Source organism: Malania oleifera, chromosome 1, assembly GCF_029873635.1.
Source record: "Malania oleifera isolate guangnan ecotype guangnan chromosome 1, ASM2987363v1, whole genome shotgun sequence".
NCBI classification, from domain to species: domain Eukaryota; kingdom Viridiplantae; phylum Streptophyta; class Magnoliopsida; order Santalales; family Ximeniaceae; genus Malania; species Malania oleifera.
The window spans coordinates 100,638,148-100,652,056 of NC_080417.1; the positions used below are offsets into that span (position 1 = coordinate 100,638,148).

The 13,909-nt window shown below is 35.6% G+C and overlaps 1 protein-coding gene across 1 annotated transcript; it reads left to right on the plus strand.

Moving 5' to 3' along the window:
- Positions 1-1,656: 1,656 nt before the first annotated feature.
- Positions 1,657-3,342, plus strand: LOC131160654 (UDP-glycosyltransferase 708G1-like). Its single transcript, XM_058116509.1, has one exon. The coding sequence runs from the start codon at positions 1,854-1,856 to the stop codon at positions 3,222-3,224; it is 1,371 nt and encodes a 456-aa protein (XP_057972492.1). The 5' UTR covers positions 1,657-1,853; the 3' UTR covers positions 3,225-3,342.
- The last annotated feature ends 10,567 nt before the right edge of the window (positions 3,343-13,909 follow it).

The following is a 13,909-nucleotide window of genomic DNA, read 5'->3' on the forward strand; positions in this document are numbered from 1 at the left end:
GGTGGTTTAAGTGTAAAGAAAATCCTTTTACTCATTTTTGTTTATTTGTTTTTATTCCTATTTTATTTTATTTTTATTTTCAAAAAAAATGAAAAATTAAAAATATACATATAAATGGAAAAATCACTAAAAATTTGAAAATTCTCAACAATGCGCCTAACTTTTTAAAAATGACCGCAATGCTCCTTGATTTCAAAAGTTGTCTCAAAAAATTTACAAAATTAATATTTTTTTTTTTTTTTTGAAATCAAAGGAATATTTTTGGCTGATTTTGGCATTTTTTTTTATTTAAACATTAAACTCCAAACTTTTGTTTGGACTTCAAAATAAGTGCAAAGAAAAATGTTATCAGCTAGTAAATCACACAATTGGAGGAAATTGAAAGTTATTGGATTCAAATTAGGATAACTTTGGGTTAATTAGCAATCATCTAACAGATAGGTGTGTAGTGGGCCCAAATATCTTACTATCAATTGATAATAATTATGTTGTCTAACCGTACTTAAGAAAATTATAAATTAGTAATGACTCCATCAAACCAAATAAAAAATAAAATCAAAACCCTTGCCATCCCCAAGTCAAGGCTAGCCTCCATCCCACAGTCCGCTCATTGCAACACAAACTAGTAGAAGAGCATTAAAAAAAAAAAAAAAAAGGAAAAGCCATCATTATGTTGAAATTTAGTTGCATACTAGAAATAAAATCATCAGAAAAGTTTATAATTTTCAAAAACAAAACAAAAATTGTCAAAATATAATATAAACTATAAAAACATGCAATGCTTTGTTACTATTCGTGTATTACATTTTTTTGAAAAGATGATTGTTTATTTTTTCTAGCATGATCCCTTCTAAAAATCATCGATAATTATTTGTTTCTTCAGCCATTATGTTTATTCCTATTGATAAAACTTGATATGAAAATCACCAAATGTCATCCCTTTGAATCTCATCGAAAAATTAGGTCAATCTTAAAGGATTAGCGTGGCCCTCGGGACAAACCCCTCAAACCAATAAAATCACTTCAAAAAGTATGTCCTCTGCTGTGAATTTCAAATGATATGATCGAAATGTAATTTATTGGCACCTACTATTTAAAATAATTTAATGACAAAAAAATCTAATTTTTTTCTTGAACAATTAGTTACAAAATTCCCTCATAATTACATTATTGATGCAAGATTATCAACTCTTTTAATAAAAAATAATTTAGTTTTACAATCTATTTACAATCTATAGATCTCAGATAATGCCGAATCCGGCTCAATGCACTGTGATTATAGTATCCATGTTTTACCAATGGCATTCTTTTTTCTTTTTCTTTTTCTTTTTCTTTTTTTTTTTTTGGTTTCTACTAGTCTCAGCAAGACACCAACCATTCTTAGCCAACTACAAGTCAGTGCATTTTCCATCAACAGTTTGGATCGTTTGGGTGAGAAAAGAAAAGGAAAGGAAAATCTCATTTTCTACCATGTGTTTTTCTTTTTATATCAAATATTATTAAAAATACAAATTTGTTCTAATAAAATTAAAAATTTTTAAAAATAAACGTAAATGGTGTATAAAATCAATTTTTTCGTTCATTGATTCGATAGATTTTTTTATTTATTTTTTAACCAAACATGAAAAATTATACTCGTTTATGTTTTTCTTCCTTTTCTTCTCATTTTTTAAGTTACAAAGAGACGTAGACAGCACGGACACTACCTCTGCTTTCTAGTGTAAATACAAAACCAACTTGACAGACGCTTGAAATCTACTCTCATAGCTATATAAGAACACATTACGAAGGACACAATATAAAACACTCATCCAAGAAACTCCTTACTTCACCTGTGTTGGGTAACTTCTACCATGGAAACAGCCCAGCAACCTCATATAGCTCTCTTTCCCAGCGCCGGCATGGGCCACCTCACCCCCTTCCTCCGCCTTGCCGCCATGCTATCTTCGCGCCAATGCACCGTCACCCTCATCACCACCCAACCCGTCGTCTCTGCCGCCGAGTCCAAACACATTTCTCACTTCCTGTCCACCCACCCACAGATCAAGCACCTCCAATTCCATCTCCTGCCCTTCCATGAGTCTGATCGCACCACTGATGATCCATTCTTCCTCCAGTTTGAGGCCGTTAGGCGCTCCGTCCACCTTCTCCATCCACTGTTATTGGATTCATCACCTCCTCTCTCTGCAATCGTTTCTGACTTCGTGGTGGCTGCCAACGTCGGCAAAGTTTCCATGGATCTCCGCATTCCAAACTACATCGTCTCCACCTCCTCTGCAAATTTTTTTGCCCTAATTGCGAGTCTCCCTCTCCTCGCATATGAAGGCAACGCTAAATTAAGCATCGGATGCGGCAATGTCACGATTGCAGGGTTGGGACTCCTGCCCGAATCAAGCATTCCTCCGCCGTTCTTCAATCCGAATCACCTGTTTACCAGAATTATTGTTTCAAATTCTCAGTATCTTCCAGAAGCTAAAGGCATTCTTTTGAACAACTTCCAGTGGTTTGAAGCAGAAACACTCTCAGCCCTTAACAATGGCAGTGTCTTACGCAACCTCCCTCCGGTTCTCCCCATTGGCCCATTACGACCCTACGAGCAAGAAAGAGACCAAGAGCTTCCATGGATAGACGAGCAACCAGCACAATCGGTAGTGTATATAAGCTTTGGGAGTAGAACTGCCATGTCAAAGGAGCAAATAAAAGAACTAGGAGACGGGTTGGAGAGAAGCAATTGCAGATTCTTGTGGGTTCTTAAGACCAGTAAAGTTGATACAGATGACAAGGAAGAAATAACAGAGTTGCTAGGAAGCTCGTTTTTGGAGAGAACCAAGAACAAAGGGGTTGTGGTTCAGGGGTGGGTGAACCAGGAGGAAGTTTTGGCACACCCTGCCATTGGAGGGTTTGTGAATCACTGCGGCTGGAACTCAGTGACGGAGGCTGCTTTGCGAGGGATGCCGATGCTGGCTTGGCCGCAGCATGGGGATCAGAGGGTGAATGCCGAGGTGGTGGCAAAGGCAGGCTTGGGCATATGGGTGAAGGATTGGGGTTGGGGTGTTGGGAGGTTGGTAGAGGGAGAAGAGATTGGGAAGAGAATTGGAGAGCTGATGAGGGATGAAGAGTTGAGGGCAAGGGCTGGGAAGGTTGGCGAAGAGGCTAGGAAGGCTTGGGGCTTTGGTGGAAGCTCAGAGAAAGCATTGATGGAAATTGTTGAAGGGTTGAAATGATAAGGTCTTAACACTATAGTGTATTTGCCACATTACTCTGATCATTTTCTCTCTTGTTTCATGTGATTTCACTAACAAAGTGGCTGATGCAAAGTGTTATCCATCTCCATTTGCTCCATCGTGCAAGTAGTCTAAACTAAAAACAGATCCTCTAGAGTTACTCTATCTAGCCAATATATATATACGTATATGGTGGAATAAAGTGGAGCTACTATGGAAGTTAGAATTTTATAGAAGACCTAACCAGTTAATTGAGCATCATAGAATAACAACAAATTTCCTACCACAAAATTCAAGACTACCAGAACTTCACTGGGGAAGTTTCTTCCAAATATTCTCTCTTTTATGAGGAAAATTGTACTTTCATTTTATACAAGTATTTTCCACTTTTTCATTGATAAATTAATGGGTACAGCTGCAACCAACTTAATTACTAATTCAAAATCTTTTTTCAAACAATTAACATTATAGTAAATATTTGAAATTTGGAAAAACAAACGAATATTCAAGTTAGTGGAGGCTAGTGAAAATATGAATTTTTAGCTCTAAGCCAATACTTCTAGCAACTATATTAACGTGCAAATTTTATGATGCTTTACATCATTAACATTATTTTTACATGTTTGTGCTTCCTTTCTTAACTCTAACCTTAGTGGGCGGTCCTTGCTAATAGAAAAAAGAAGAACAAGAGAAATGCAGACAGCAAACTAGAAATATTCTCTGGCAACAAACTAACAAAAGAGCAAAATAAAAGGAAACAAAAAATATTCTTTGAAACAGAAAATAATATGCTCAAGCTAGAGATGGTTGAGTATTGCTGATACGCCCCGACGAGCCAAGCAGGTCTGGAAGAATAGTGAGGCTCAATCTGAGAGAAGCAAATCTGGAAGAAGATAATGGTTTGGTGAAAATATCAACTAGTTGATCCTTACTTGAAAGAAAAGAAACCTGAAGAACTTTGGCCTGAATCCGGTCGCGAACAAAATGATAGTCCACATCGACATGTTTGGTGTGAGAGTGCATCACAAGATTCATGGACAAATAAGTGGCTCCCAAATTATCACAATAAAGAGTTGGAGGGGTGGAGAGGAAAACACCCAATTCAGATAAGAGAGATTGTAATCATAGTAACTCGCGAGTTGTAAGAGCAAGAGCCTTGTATTCAGCCTCAGTACTTGATCTTGCTATAGTAGATTATTTCTTTGAGCTCCATGAAACTAGGTTGTTTCCATAAAAGACATAGTAACCCCTAGTGGATTTTCTGACAGTCGGCATCAGTGTAGGCCACCAAATAAGGAGTGGGAGAAGGTTGCAGAAGTAAGCCATGATGAATAGTATGCTTTTAATAGTGTAATATGCGCTTAACACTCTATCAATGAGATAGACATGGAGCGTGCATATATTGACAAACACGGTTAACTGAGAAGGCTAGGTCTGGCCTAGTGAAAAGTAAATACTGCAAGCTGCCCACGACACTACGATATAATGTAGAGTCGGTCATAGGAGAGGAGTCAAAGGCAGTTGGCTTAGTGGAGGACATTGGACTGCTGACTGGCTTGCAGTTTAACATGTTCGTCTTTTGCAGCAAATCGAAAATATATTTTCGTTGAGAAAGCATGAGACCAATAGAGTTGTGATGACATTCAAGGCCCAAAAAGTAATGTAAATCTCCCAGATCTTTAATCAGGAAATCATTGCTCAGAACAGATATGAAGTGAGAAATCACGTTCGGGCCTGAGTCAGTAATCACGATGTCATCAACATACACAAGAAAGTACAAAAGCACTAACTGATAACGATAAATAAATAGGGAAGCATACAGAGTGTTAAGCCCCTCAAATCTTTATCTTTTCATCTTAATCTTCACAAGATGAACATTCTTAACATCCATATTCATCTTGAGGGGGGTGTTGGAGTATTCCATCTTATATTGAGAATATGGAAATAAAAAGAAAAGTAGAAAGAATTAAAATAGAAAGAAAGAAAGAAGAAAAGAGTTAGTTAAGAGAGTCTTGATTAGTTAGAATAATTAGTCATTAGTTTACTTTGTTTTGTTGTATTATATATAGATCTTAAGCCTGATGTAAATTTACTTCTTCATTAATCAGAATTCAGCATTTTTCCTATTTGAAATTTTTGTTACTATTCTCTCCACTAAACTCAGGTTCTTAACACTTTGAGTTCGAAATTACTTATTGAATTGATCGTTAAATTTACGGGCTAAATTATTTTAGTGTGTGCAATTCTAAATTAGCCTATAATTTTTTGATGTATTTCAAAATGGACACCTAATTTAGATCAAAATTAAAAATTGTCCAACCGAAGCCAAGACCTAAATTTAATATGCAAACCTTCACCAAAAATCGCATCCAAGTCCATATACAAATCAAAAATCAAGCCAATGATCATAGCCAAGAATGAAATAATGAAAAAAAATATATTGCATTCAATGTAAAATTTCAAATTGGCTCTGTCGGCTGACTCTCGGCCTCTCATAGGCCACCAATCACCACACCGGAGGGAGTCTATAAAAAGACATGAAGAATATCAAGGAGGAGTTTATGCGTTCAATATGATTGTTGATTCCATTCCCTTTTGTACATATGTGTATGTATGTTTTACGTGTATTTGTGAAGTCTCCTTGGTAACTATTAAAGATATATACACTTTCCATTTTAGCACAATACTTACTTTCCATTTTTCTTAATTCTCTTATGTATATATACCCTTGTAATTCTTATATTAAACATAATAATCAATAGTGAAAATTTATTCTTCTCCAATTTTAACATGGTATCAGAGCTTAGGTTCCTTAACCCAATTTCTTTTGGCCGCCCGTCATTTTTTCTGGTTAATTTTCAGGCCGCCTCTCTCTTGCTCTTCTTCTCTGGCGTTCATTTTTCGCGACTCAGTTTCAGTTTCCCGTCGCCTTCTTCACCGATCGCTCATCTCCATCAGTTTGTTAACAGTGCTTGGCCGTGTCAGTTCCCTCATCACTGCATCTCTCTCCAATCTCTCAGTCTCCAGTGTTCATCTTCGATGTCCATCATCATCGCCTCTCTACGCTCTCCGACGTTTCATCGCCCACTGACTCTCTCATCTAACTCCCAGTGCTCGTAACATCTCTCAATTGCCTCTCTCCGGTGTCTCTCTACTGCACCTTTCAGCACACTGCTCTGACTCTCTCTTGCCGTCATCCTCTCCGGCCCCCTCTTCTCAGCTGTCTTCTACAGTAATTCCGGCATCTCTCTTTTTGGGTTTAAAAAAGTTTCTGGGGTCTTCTTCTTGGGTTCGTGCGCCGCAGGAGTCTACTATCGGAGGTTCAGCTGGAGCTTCTCCGTTGGAGCACGACACTCCGAACACAGCAGCACACCAGGTTATTTCTCAATTTGTTTTCACCGGCAATATCTCCGCTCTATTTTTCTAGCGATCCAACCATCTCAGCTCCAGCGGCATTTTTCGATTGATCATCTCCGGGTATCTCTCAAGCCTCAGGTTGCCTTCTCTAGTGACATCTCTTCTTGTTGCTCCGACTGTGGTATCATTCTTGTTTTTTGAATCGTTTTCTGGCAGCAGATCCTCAAGCTCACAGCCTCTTGTAATGCTAAATAATAAAACAGAGAAAAATGTCTTTTTCAAAGGTTTTTTTTTCGATTGACTATCTCCGATTTCGGCTCACCTTCGTGGTCCCAACACTCCGACGACACCTTCGGCTTCTCTACACTTGAAGACTATTAAATTGAAGGTTTATATTTTTTGGTCACTGCAAAACTCAGATTTGACCTAATTCGGCGATTTGATTCCTCTAAACTGAACTGATCTAATATCATGGAAGCATCTGATTTTTCAATGGCAGCACATCTTGTCACCGATTCTTCAACCTCTTCTGAGATTGCTATCCCTGGTCTCACTAGCGAACAATGTCGTCAACTCTTAGATCCTCTTTCACCCTTGAACACCAACTCTGCCAATTTTGCTGGTAACCTCGCCTCTTGTCATTCTACTTCTCTTTCTAACATTGAATAAATTGTTGATTCAGGTGCATCCGATCACATGACTTCCAATTTGCCTTCTCTTGATAATATTCAGCTTCTCAATCAATCATGCCTCATTAAGCTTCCAAATGGTGACATTGTTCTTGTAACTCATATGAGCACTATGTGATTTTCTCCTAATTTCTCTCTTTCTAATGTTCTTTATGTGCCTTCATTTAAATTTAACTTATTATCCATCAGCAAACTTACCACTTATCTCAATTGTGTTACCATATTTTTTTTCCCATCTTTTGTGTCTTTCAGGACCTATCAATGAGGAGGTTGATTGGAACGTGTGACGTACGGGATGGACTTTACCACTATAAACCCCCTTCCGCCTCAGTTTTCCACTCTTAATGTGTTTCTGACACTACTCTTTGGCATCATCGTCTTGGTCACCCTTCCATTTCATGTATGCCGAAAATCTTAAATATTTCTTCCCCTTCTTTGCCTTGTGATGTTTGTGCTAGAGCAAAGTACACTCGTTTACCTTTTTCCTTGAATACACATAAGAGCACATTTTGTTTTAATCGGATTTATTGTGATATATGGGGTGGTTATCCTACCGCTTCACTCTCTGGTGCACATTACTTTTTAACAATTGTGGATGACTACACACATGCTACATAGGTCTATCTTGTGCGCATGAAATATGATACTTTCACTTGCCTTAAAAAATTTTGCGCCATGGTCAAAAATCATTTCAATTGCACTGTTAAGCATGTACGCACTGATAATGGTCGATAATTTCTATCCACCCCACTTCAAACCTTTTTTCATGATCAAAGCATTTTTCACGAGCGCACATGTGTGGATACACCACAACAAAATGGTGTTACCGAACGTAAACATCGTCATTTTCTTAATATGGCTCAGTGTTTACTTTTTCAAGCCAATCTTCCCATTTCCTTTTGGGGCGAATGCATTCTCACAGCCACCTATTTAATTAATCGCACTCCTTCACCTAGCCTCAATCATAAGTCCCCTTTTAAACTTCTTTTTCAGAAACCCCCCTTGTATACACACTTGCGGGTGTTTGGGTTCTTGTGCTATGCCCAAACTACTCGCCAACATCGCGATAAATTTTCTCCTCGTGCTCTTCGATGTGTTTTCTTAGGTTATCCTACTCATCATAAGGCTTATCGTGTCTACGATCTTGAAAACAAAAAATTTCCATCTCCCGTGATGTCACTTTTAAAGAAAATGCTTTTCCCTACCATCTCGTCTCTCCAACTCCTACATCTTCCCCAGTCCTTCCTCTTCCTATTCCTGATATACATCCTTCCCACACTTTTCCTTCTCCACCACCCACACCTAACCCTAGCGCCTCATCTCTCTCTCCTTCTCCCTTGGTTCCCTCCTCGACACCCCCACCCTCACCCCCTTCCCCTCCATCCCCCCCCCCCCTCACCACCCCCTCCACCCACCTCTTCACGGCCCAAACGAGCTGTCACATATCCCTCTCACTTAGCTGATTAAATCTGCCCTACCTTACCAAAGTCCTCCACGGCTTCACAAGTTTCAAGATGTCCCTCAAGTACAGTTCATTGTCTCTCCTCTTTTTTATCTTACCATCATTTCTCCACTCCACATTTGGCTTTTCTTTCTGTTATGTCTCAACATCCCGAACCCACCTCATATTCTCAGGTTGTGCTACACTCCCATTGGCGTGATGTCATGACTTCTAAAACCCAAGCCTTAGAAACCAATAATACATGGGTTCTTCAACACCTTCCACCTGGAAAAAAAAAACCAATTGTCTATAAATGGGTGTTCAAAACAAAACTTCGGGCTAATGGATCCATAAAGCAACACAAAGCTTGCTTGGTGGCCAAGGGCTACACTCAGGTAGAAGGTTTGGATTATCATGACACTTTTGCTCCTGTTGCTAAACTCGTTACTGTCAGGTGTGTTCTTGCAGTGGCAGCCGCTCGAAATTGGCATCTCCTTCAATTGGACATCAAAAACACTTTTCTCCATGGTGACCTCGATGAAGAGGTTTATATTTTTCCCCCCCCCCCCCCCCGGGTTATTGCAAACAGGGGGAGACTTGTGTTTGTTGTCTTCAGAAATCCCTCTATGGCCTCAAGCAAGCTTCTCGCAATTGGTTCTCTAAATTATTTTCTGTTTTACTTGCTGCGGGCTTCACCCAGTCTCAGGCCGATCACTCTCTTTTCACCCACTCTCAAGGTCAGTCTTTTACTCTTATACTTGTTTATGTTGATGACATTCTCATGGCAGGCAATGATCTCTCTGCTATTAGCACTTTCAAAGTCATGCTCGCTCAACAATTCAAACTCAAGGATCTTGGCAAATTGAAATATTTCCTTGACCTCAAATTTGCTCGCTCTCCCACTGGAATTTTTCTCAACCAACGCAAATATGCACTTGACATCCTCACTGATAGCGGTCATCTGGGTGCTCGTCCTGCCCACTTTCCCATGGAACAAAATTTGAAGCTCAATAATACTGATGGTGCTTTCCTCTCCGATCCCAACTCGTTTTGGCGACTCGTTGGACGTTTGATCTATCTCACCATCACTCATCCCGACCTTGTATTTCCGGTCAACATTCTCAGTCAATTTATGCACCAACCCAGACAACCGCATTATGATGCTGTTGTACGTGTTCTTCGATACATTAAGGCATCTCTAGGTCAAGGCTTATTTTTCCTGCTACCAACAATCTTCAAGTCTTAACTTATTTTGATTCGGATTGGGCTAGTTATCCACTCGCCACTCCACCATTGGTTTTTTCATTCAATTAGGCACTAGTCCAATTTCCTGGCGCACTAAGAAACGGCCTACCGTCTCTCGCTCCTCTGCCGAAGCTGAGTACCAGGCACTTGCTTCCACTACCTGTGAACTTACATGGCTCAAAACTCTTTTACATGATCTTGGCGTACCACATTCTCAGCTTATGCTCTTATATTGTGACAACCAAGCGGCTCTTCACATTACCCAAAATCATGTTTTCCACGAACGTACTAAACATATAGAAATCGATTGTCATATTGTTCGTGAAAAGTTACGAGTTGGTCTATTCTTCACTAAACATATTTCTACCCACAGTCAGCTTGCCGATATCTTCACCAAAGCTTTGGGTCGTGAACATTTCCAAACCTTGTCACGCAAGTTGGGCATTACGGATCTGCATGCTCCAACTTGAAGGGGAGTATTAAAGATATATACACTTTCCATTTTAGCACAATATTTATTTTCCATTTTTTCCAATTCTCTTATGTATATATACCCTTGTAATTCTTGTATTAAACATAATAATCAATAGTGAAAATTTATTCTTCTTCAATTTTAACAGTAACTCTTGACTCAATAAATTAAACATTTCACTAAGTCGGTGGTTTAAGTGTAAAGAAAATCCTTTTACTCATTTTGTTTATTTATTTTTATTCCTATTTTATTTTATTTTTATTTTCAAAAACCATGAAAATTTTAAAATATACATATAAATTGAAAAATCACTAAAAATTTGAAAATTCTCAACAATGCGCCTAACTTTTTTTAAATGACCGCAATGCCCCTTGATTTCAAAAGTTGTCTCAAAAAATTTATAAAATTAAATTTTTTTTTTTTTTTTTGAAATCAAAGGAATATTTTTGGCTGATTTTGGCATTTTTTTTAAAAAAAAAAAACATTAAACTCGAGACTTTTGGGTGGACTTCAAAATAAGTGCAAAGAAAAATGTTATCAGCTAGTAAATCACACAATTGGAGGAAATTCAAAGTTATTGGATTCAAATTAGGAAAACTTTAGGTTAATTAGCAACCATCTATGAGACAGGTGTGTAGGGGATCCTAATATCTTCCTATCAATTGATAATAATTATGTTGTCTAACCTTACTTAAGAAAATAATAAATTAGTGATGACTCCATCAAACCAAATAAAAAATAAAATCAAAACCCTCGCCATCCCCAAGTCGAGGGGACTAGCCTCCATCCCACAGTCCGCACGTTGCAACACAAACTAGTAGAAGAGCATTAAAAAAAGGAAAAGTCATCATTATGTTGAAATTTTTGTTGCATACTAGAAATAAAATCATCATAAAAGTTTATAATTTTCAAAAACAAAAAAAAAATTGTCAAAATATAATATAAACTATAAAACCATGCAATGCTTTATTACTACAACTAAAATAGTATTAAAACTATTACCATAGGTGTATTACATTTGTTTTTAAAAGATGATTGTTTGTTTTTTTTAGCATGATCCCTTCTAAAAATCATCGGTAATTGTTTGTTTCTTCGGCCATTATGCTTATTCCCATTGATAAAACTCGATATGAAAATCACCAAATGTCATCCCTTTGAATCTCATCCAACAAAAAAAAAATTAGGTCATCTCAAAGGGTTAGCATGGCCCTCGGGACAAACCCCTCAAACCAATAAAATCACTTCAAAAAGTATGTCCTCTGCTATGAATTTCAAATGATACGATCGAAATGTAATTTATTGGGACCTACTATTTAAAATAATTTCATGACAAAAAAATCTAATTTTTTTCTTGAACAATTAGTTACAAAATCCCCTCATAATTACATTATTGATGCAAGATTATCAACTCTTTTAATAAATAAATAAATAAATGCACCACAAGAGCTTTTCCAATTGTCAACGGCAAAACAAGTAACATAATTGCAAATTTAATGTTGTACAAATGGTCAATGAACATGGCCCAGTGAAATGTATACATACATAAAGATATATATATATATATATATATATATATATGTTTAGAAGAGTATATATTACTGATTATTTTTCAAAATTTTCATTTTATAAAATTTTATTTCTTTGGTGTTGATTTTTTATTATTATTTTGTAGCTTCTAAATTATTTTGAAAATAAAATTAATGGCAAGTGCTCTAAACAGCTATGACATATGTAAAAGAAAAATTATTTGGGGTATGAAAGTACATTATCTCTATTCATTTGATAGATCTTCTACATTTAAATTATCATTCATGAAATATTTATTCATAAAATTTTAATAAAATATGAGGAGAATGTAATAAAAAATTATACTAGGATATAACAATTTAGAAAGAATACTACAAAAATTATATGGATAAAATTCATCAATACTTTCTGAGTTTTTTTAAATATGACACTGCACTTCCTGAGTTTTGGATGACCACAAAAAATTACCTGAGATTTGAATTTATTGACAAAATGAACCTTCCAATGGTTGACAGTTAGTTAACTGTAAAGTATATGTGAAAAAAAATGAATTCTACTCTTAATAAAATGACATTTTTACCATTTTTATTTAATTGTGATAAAATAACTTGAGAAAATGAAATTAATTTCATAAATTAGGTTAGAAAAATCATTCCATTAAGAGGAATATGTCTTCAAAATTAAACTTATAAGTGAATTAGACACCTAGTTCTCAGGTTGATTAGTCTAATTGACTCGACTAGTTCGGGTCAACCAATTGACATAAGCATGAAAACATAATTAAATTATTATTTTAAAAATTTTAAAATATATAAAAATAAATAAATAATACTAATAATTTATAAAAATATTTAAATAAATATATTATTCCAAAATATTTGTTATATATAATTTTTATGCAAACTAAATGACTAAATATATTCTAAAAAATAAAATATATTTTAAAAGTTGGTGCGAATCAACTAGTTGATTGAATTGCAACTCTTTTTTTAGGTCTAGTTGATCACATATTTAATAACATAACAACTTGTATAAAATAAAAAATAATAATAATAAATTGACTCGATCAAAGGTTAGTCGATTCATATAAATTTGAGCTTTCTTTATCCATTTAGCATTATATTTTACACGCATAAAAACTAACATTCGACTTTATAATTTTCACTTATAAAGTATGAATTTTAAAATTTTAATTTATGTTTCTTTAATGCCATGTTTAATAGGTTACCTAAATTTAAAAATATTAAACTACATTTTATTTATTTTATGAAGTTTTTTTCCATTAAATTTTTATAAAAATTACATCTACTAAATATTTTGCATCATTATAATTATTAAGTTTTTTATGGTCTATTAGTAATTTTTTACACTTATATTTAATTTTTTTTTAAATAATAAAAAGAATATTTTGTCATGTTGATGTCTATTGGTTAACCCGAAGAAATTTGACCATCTAAGCCATTAGATTCGTTTATTCAATTTTCAAGACATTATAATAAAATTTGAAAATAATTATTATTCATTTATTCCTGAGAATAATAAAAATTCCTTAATTATTTTTATTTATTTTATAATAATAAAACATTTTTATAGTATATTATAAAAAGATTTTATTATATCATTCTATTACTAATACCAGACAGTTTGCAAAATAGACACAATTGCAGTGATGTAACCACCAAATGTAAATGTATACCGACTCATCTGCCAACCAAAAATTTTGGGTATGAAGGAGAGGTGCCAACATGTTTGATTCGAGAGTGAAGCAATATACCTTTAATTATTAGGGTCATAACTTTCACAATCAAATTAAATGCTTGTTCAACGGAATGGTTCAGTACCCATGTGGCGGATACTGCACCCACGCTTTTGTATCTGTCTCTCTCTCTCTCTCTCTCTCTGCGCATTTAACTTCCCAACAACCAATATGATATGTACCACAGCAAAAGAATTT

Excerpts from the sequence above, each read along its gene's own strand:
- LOC131160654 (XM_058116509.1), top strand. The coding sequence starts at position 1,854 with ATGGAAACAGCCCAGCAACCTCATATAGCTCTCTTTCCCAGCGCCGGC.